General features: G+C 36.7%; 1 protein-coding gene across 1 annotated transcript; it reads right to left on the bottom strand.

Annotated features, from left to right (window-relative positions):
• Positions 1-1,521: 1,521 nt before the first annotated feature.
• LOC117100862 lies at positions 1,522-3,191 on the bottom strand. Its single transcript, XM_033240697.1, has 2 exons — positions 3,140-3,191; positions 1,522-2,840 (listed from the first exon to the last, which is right to left on the bottom strand). Exon 2 carries the CDS (start codon positions 2,815-2,817, stop codon positions 1,522-1,524), a length of 1,296 nt encoding a protein of 431 aa, XP_033096588.1. The 5' UTR covers positions 2,818-2,840; positions 3,140-3,191.
• Positions 3,192-7,417: the final 4,226 nt, after the last annotated feature.

The raw sequence follows: 7,417 nt of genomic DNA, 5'->3' as shown, positions 1-7,417 counted from the left end.
CTCAAGGTGAGAAAATAAATGAAACAAGGTATTATAGCTTAAAAGTATTTAAACGTTAAAATCATTTGACTAAAATTTGTTGTCGCAGCACATGTATACATTTACAGATATGAATCTTAAAACATTAATAAAATCAACTGTTCTTTATCTTCATATGGTTATTTTTGTTATTCAGTCATAAAAAAATTAAGAAAACATAGTCTACTTTACTGCTGTCTCTTATACACATCTAGATGTGTATAAGAGACAGATACATAACACCGGCTGTATAAAATTTATTATAAGATTGAAAATGTTAATCTTATTATTGTAGTAAATATTATGTCTACGTTTTAATTATTGTTATATACTTAGTTAATGTAATTTAATTTAATATAATTTAATTTGAATGTAATATAGAACTAGTACAAAAGATTCGTTTCAGTTTCTTATTATAATTAATGTATTTAATACTATAGGTAGGCCTATTGTTTTAACATATGACTTGAGCTCCTGTAGACTAAATCGTACGGGAAATCCACTCATGATGATATACAGTAGAACCCCCCTCCTTTGGGACACCCCTATTCAGGGGACACCCCTGATAAGGGGACACTTTTCCGTAAAACGTGGGGCAATAGGCTTATATCTTTTAGCACGTACAGCCAACCCTTATTAAGAGGACACCCCTATTAAGGGGATGGGGACACTTTCTGAGTGTGCAATACAATCAATACAATACAATTTAACACCTATTAAGGGGGGCACTTTTTTGTTGTTGTTGTATCAAAACAACTACAGTAGTCTCAAAATAACAAAAAAAATCTCTGAAATTTATATTTCTACAACTTTTGAGACCACAGATTTTCAGGTCTCAAAAAGGTGGTCTTGAATCGGAGGGCGAACTGTACATACGATATGACGAAAATGGCGTCTATTATGATAATATAAAATATATACCTTTCATTTTCCCCATCCCCTTTTCTTGTCTGTCTAATTATTTTTGCAACTAATTGCCGATGTCACCGATAAAAAAGTGGGCGTGGTCGGGTGTCGCTCAAAATCTCTCGAAAGTGTTCCAGGGGGAAAAAGCCCACGAAAAATATGAAAATTTAGGGCTTTCAAACAGGCTTATTAATTTAATCAATTTTAGAGTCTAATATTGTAGAAAACACATAGGCCACAATTTTTCTCCCCGGCGAATTGTGGTCTTATATGTTATGTGTTGTGATGTGAAAGCGATTACAACGTGATTTGATTATTTACACTACTTGACTGATGTGCCAAAAAATAAATAAATCATACTGAAATATAAATGGCCTGATAAATGCAAATAATCAGTCATTAACAGACATCTGACTCTGTCTCTTATACACATCTAGATGTGTATAAGAGACAGTCGATCGGTTGGTGCCTGTCTCTTATACACATCTAGATGTGTATAAGAGACGAAATTAAATGATAGTCAAATTTAAAAGAAATTCAACCCTGTATGATTATGACACTGTTGACAAAATTGCAATTAGAACTGAAAATAAGATTTTAAATGAGGAAAACTTGACACAGGATATTGTTGTTGGAAACAAAATGTGTACACTTTACCTGAAGAATCTTTCTCCACATATCATCAATGGCGTCATCACTTGCCGGATCGTACGTCTTGAACCGGAGATCTTTGAGCTTTAATCTTTCCATAAGATTTCTCAACAACTTGATGCTTGGTTGGACTGCTCCAAGAACCTCATCTTTCAATTCTGGTACCTTTTCAGCCATCTCTCTGACACTTTTCAGACCCCCACAACTCGTCAACTTATTCTCATTTTCTATCTCCTTTCTCATAATTCCAACTCCCTGCAGACCAAGGTTGATTATGGACATTATCCTCTCGACAGGATTTTTCCAGCTATGCTTCGGTGGCGTCCTGACTGCACACACATAGTCCAAATCCAATGACAGGAATAGTGAGATTATCGATAACTGGACAGACATGTACGTGACTCGATGATCTGGTCCACCATCCGTATACAACATCAAAATGGGCTTGCCATCTAGGTTCATGTCGGTAAGCTCACTGTGTAGTTCAGTCACATGTCGAACAGGAGTCGAAGGCTGAAATGCATTCTCCTTGAATGATATGCACACTTGTCCTCGATGAAAACTTTCATCAATTTTCTCTGGCACATCAATGAAAAGGTTGACACTTGGAGTCAAACTTAATCGAGTGAAATCGTGATCTGCAACAGCCAGTTTTTTACCCATTGCAACAAGGACTTGTTTCCCCCTTTCTGCTGCAGCCACTGGGCATCCTGGTTCGCCGACTTTAATTGTATGCTTGTCATCCATGCTGACCAGCGTAACATGATCTCGAAACATGATCGCACATTCCTTTTCATACCTAAAAAGTGCTGATGCATAATGACAATCAACATGGTCAGCACGAAATTGTCTTGCCTGGACCATGTACTTTACTTTAAGCTTGCCAGTGTATCGAGCTGCTGTTTTGGCTGTTGGTCGTCGTGGCCAGAACTGCATCCTTAGCCACTGAATGCCGGGAATTTTGGTACCTTCAGGACATCTACTGCTCACCTGTTCATGGAGGTCCCGTACACTTAGAGCGGTAGCCAGGTGGACTATTACCTCATCATCAGCAATCGAATCATGCCGCCTTTCATCTACTGCCGTTTCTACAGAGCTTGCTATATATTCTTTACATCTATTTAAAAATTCATCGTACTCTGTATGACGTCCTGAATTTTGCTTCCTCATGTCCCACAACAATTCTGGATCCTGTTCATCCAATACTTGCTCAAGTCGCTTATCTACTTCAGCCTCTTCCATGGTATTTGCTGCTGAACAATCACCTGAAACAAAAATTTTAACAGCTTTTAATAACAATAAGGAGAAATTAATAATAGAAGAAAGGGGGGGGTGGGGAATAAAAAATGAAGAGTGGGATACAACACACTTGTTAAGTTTGATTGCAAAAATGTGAGCATTGATACATTTCCATTGTGTCAAGAATGTACTGTAGAAATATTTCCAACACGGTGGTACAAGTATAGAGTAAGAGATACATCTGATGACCTTTTTAGTAGTATTTTGAAGACATCAATAAAAATTCTCAAAAATAAAAAAATGCTATCAAGCAACAAATAGTTACCTGTTAAAGTCCGATATGCCTGTCTTAGTACAGTTTTATTGGCGACCAGACCAAATTTGATTGAGATTCCAGATATGCACTATACTTCATCAACGAATTTGATAAGGCAACAACAGCATCATTTACATCCTTCCAAATCTCTTTCTGGAAATAGGCAGCCTGAAGCAGGTTGAATAAGGCTTTTCCATGGGAACGTAGTTCCTCCTCACTCAAAAACTCGGCAGTGATTTTGCGTTTCTTTAACTTTTCTGGAATACGAAATCCAGCAAACTGCATAAAAACATCTGGGACAGGGTATCCTCTGCTTTTTAAGGTTGCCTGATTCCTGTCAATATACCATAGGGCATCTCCAAGTGTGTTAATAAAAGGCCAACCACAATCCACAACAGCATCTTTAGACCAACCAAGTCCTTCCTTTGTTAGCCAATCTATTATGGCATTCTTAAGTTTTGATTTTGATGGGTGCTTCAACTCATGTCCCACAATTGCATGTGTTTACGTACATTTACGCTATTATTTTGTGGGTCCATAGCAATAATATCCATGGGTGGGGCTTAGCAGTGGTTGATTGTTTCCCCGAAGTCAGCTCACCATGGATATCACCATGTACAGTAAAATACAAATGTGAGGTCTCACCATGAAATCTGTCTCTTATACACATCTAGATGTGTATAAGAGACAGGTGTAAATAGACCGTACCAAACAATTTCAATAGACAAAAAGAAAGCAAACAAGCGTGTTCACAGCTATCCTGCTCCCAGTCGTACACGAAATGATACCGCGTTCCTACTTGAAAGAAACCCGTCAACACAAGCAAAAAGATGCGTTCTATTGTATGAGTGATACGGCTTTGCGTTCGCATGTACACGAATTAGGAACGCTTGTTGTCCGAACGATGTATATTATGGAATGTTGACCTAGGTCAAGCCCATGCACGGCGTTTCGATGGTGACTCACGAAATGACTTCGCGTTTCTATGTGAATACAACGCGTGAACACAAACACAACGGTAGGTACGTTCAATTGTGATGGAATGATTTCGCGTTTACATGTTCACAAGCTAGGAACACTTGTACGAATCGAAGCAATATTTTTTATAAATTTACGGCACGGCGAAACTCGTGAGGACGGTGAGCAAAACAAGACGTAGACCTAAGCCTGGCGCGGTATTCCCCGGCGTAGTAGGCTTAGCTTAGAATAGGTACTGTAGGCCTAGGAAGGCTAGTATTTTATAAAGTCTTCGGCTCAATATACAGGCGAAAATATAAATGAATGTCAACCAAGAATTTTTTTCGTTCATATATTTTAGGGATTTTGGGGCTATTTTTTGTCAGAAATGTGAAATAAAAAAAAAAAAAAAATGTTGGTCGGGTGAAAATCGAGGGTCGGGCGGGGACGCTAACCAAGTTTTTTTTTTTATTTGGCCTAACTAGAACTTTTTATGCCAGTCCCATTAGATTCGACTTAGTCGAACTCGACTGTATTTTATTTTGCAAATCCTTAAAAACTATGCACACATGAACAGCAAACTGATCTATCTATAAATCCAATTTTAACTGAATTTGGCACAAAAAGCTTTGTTTTTGTATGCTTTGTCGGGTTCAGATTTTGCTAATTTTCTTATTCCATTGTCCATTCGTGATGCTGTTTATCAAGATTAAATCTTTTGCAACAACTTGAGTTTTTTTTGTTACTTTTAAGGCTTCATTTGGATCCTAAAATACGAAAGCAAAATGTTATTAAACATAATATATTTTTTTTTGGAAATCTTTAAAAACTATGCACACATGAACAACAAATTGATCTATCTTTAAATCAAATTTAAACTGAATTTGGCACAAAAAGCTTTGTTTTTGTATGCTTTTTTGGGTTCAGATTTTGCTAATTTTCTTATTCCATTGTCCATTCGTGATTTGCAATGCTGTTTATCAAGGTTAAAACTTTTGCATCAACCTGAGTTTTTTTTTTTTTTTTACTTTTAAGGCTTCCTTTCAATCCTTTGTCAGGATTAATCCTTAGGAATCATCTGTGAAAGCAAACAAATTAAAAATACATTATAATGTGCAAGGCAAACATTGGCTTCTAAAATTTCAACAATATTTTTTTTTTTTAAATCAAGCAAGATATATCTTATTCTGAAGAAAAAAAATTTGGCTAATTTTAAGGAAACTTAGCCAATCAGAGCCTGTGGAAACTGTTGTAATCGAATGCAATTTGATTTTGTAATAATTGAGAGTAATTAAGTGTAGTTTTTTTTAAGGACCAGGGGGTCTCAGATGGGGGTTGGCGGATTCTAATGATATTGGGTATTTAGAGTAGTGTGATCAAACGATTCTACGAAGCTGTTTAAGGGACATGATGAATTTTTATTTTATTTTCCTAACCCTTACGTACGCCTTATGTAACCCGTACGTACGCCTTAATAAGATGTACGTACGCCTTACTAAGGCGTACGTACGCCTTAATAAGGCGTACGTACGGGTTACATAAGGCCAATCAGAAGACGACTAACAATGAAGTTTGGCTTAGCTGCAAGGCCCTCAGCCAATCACAAACTACCTTCTATTCCATTTGTCCAATGTAAGTAGTAAACAACACACGTCCACTTGCAAGTATGGCGTTGGACAGAGTTTATCAAATGATAAATCTGAGCCGGTTTCAGGCATATTTTTGTGATACATGTTGTGAGAACATAGAGTATTTTTGTGTCATTAAGCGTAAACAGCTTAAAGAAATTTAAGGATGTGCAACTTATTTACTACTCTCTACCAAGAACAATGGTTTACTACACAAATTGAATCAATTAAGTTGAGCCAAAGCAAATTTTGCTTCATTCTGCATCAGCTGAAATCAAGAATTAAGAAGTGCTTCCTGGCTGAAATCAAGAATTAAGAAGTGCTTCCTGGTCGAGGTCATGTTCTCCCATGTAACAATAATATATTAAGTATTTTTAATAGAGAAATAACCATTGAGAAATTAGTAAGATGTGTAACATTGAGTGGTGGAATTAGTTAAGGCAGCTATTGTAAATCAGGATGAAGCCTTGTTACTACTTGAGGGATATAAGTATCTGGTGGCAATTCAGGCCATATTATAGGCATGAATCAATTGAGAGTACTGTAGTCTTATCTGATTGGAACTGTATACTGTTTGATGAATGTTGTTATCTATTTGATATAACATCATACCATACACTGTGTTGAGAAATTCAGAGGGGCCTATACGCTGTAATACACTAAGAAACAAACAGCTGTATGTTGCCCGTTTAGTAATTATTAAAAGTCAGACGTTTAAAAGCATGATCAAACAATATAAAACTGCCTAAAGGGATAGCAATATGACTTGTCTGCATATAGGCCAGGCTCGAGAACAAGAACATAATTACCTTACTGAACATCTTTCAATATTTTTCCAGTTTTCGAAGGATTATGGTTATCGGTATCGTAAGTTGACGACGGCTTGAAACATTTTAGAAACTCATGTTATCATAGAAAGGACAGCAGTGTGAAGTGTTCGCAATGAAAATCAAAATAAAAGTGACTAGGCCTAGACCAAGAAAATATGCAGAGTTTATCTCCTGTTTAGCAGTATCAGCGGTGCCTACAAAAACTTTTGGCATCTTCGAAGATAAGCATTCATTTCATCCAGATAGGGTTTTGGAGAAGAAGTGTGAAGTTTTCTTCGCGATACACCGCTGTCAAATTGTAGCAATCATCAAGCGTAGTTTAATGTCAGTGTCAAATTAATAGCCTACGATCGGGATTGAGATGGGAATTTCCACATTAATAGAATATTCAATAATTATTTTAAGTACTTAATTAATACTGTACACTAATGGACCTTCGATTTATTGCCTACATTGCGGGGTGTGATGATTGAAATGTATGCCTAAAGTTAGCAACAATTAACAACAACTTACGACTGTGATGAGATCATGACCAGTGCTTGGTGCATGAATGAAGTACTATGCATGCGTGTAACAAAGAAAATAAAGTTAGCTGGAGCACGTGTACTTTGAGAGCAGTGCTCAGTAGGTTAAATCAAGGCATAGATTGCAAGTCTACGTAGATCGTTGGTAAATTATTCATCCAGGGAGGAAATCTAAAATGTTTTTGATACTCGGGGTTTTGCTTTTCTATTGTCCGTAGGCTATATGCTGATTTAATGGAATCATATGCAGCTAAATCTAAGGGCCCTACTGTATAATATATTGTACATCATATAAACAATTAATACCTACCATACGATCCTCGGATGATCCTTGCACTGTAAACTGTA

The sequence above is a fragment of the Anneissia japonica genome, unplaced genomic scaffold, assembly GCF_011630105.1.
Source record: "Anneissia japonica isolate Jap-2015-1 unplaced genomic scaffold, ASM1163010v1 scaffold3372_len255902_cov201, whole genome shotgun sequence".
Taxonomy (NCBI): Eukaryota; Metazoa; Echinodermata; class Crinoidea; order Comatulida; family Comatulidae; genus Anneissia; species Anneissia japonica.
This window is presented reverse-complemented; position numbering and strand designations above follow the sequence as displayed.

Coding starts and splice junctions, on each gene's coding strand:
- LOC117100862 (XM_033240697.1), bottom strand. CDS start 2,817: ATGGAAGAGGCTGAAGTAGATAAGCGACTTGAGCAAGTATTGGATGAA.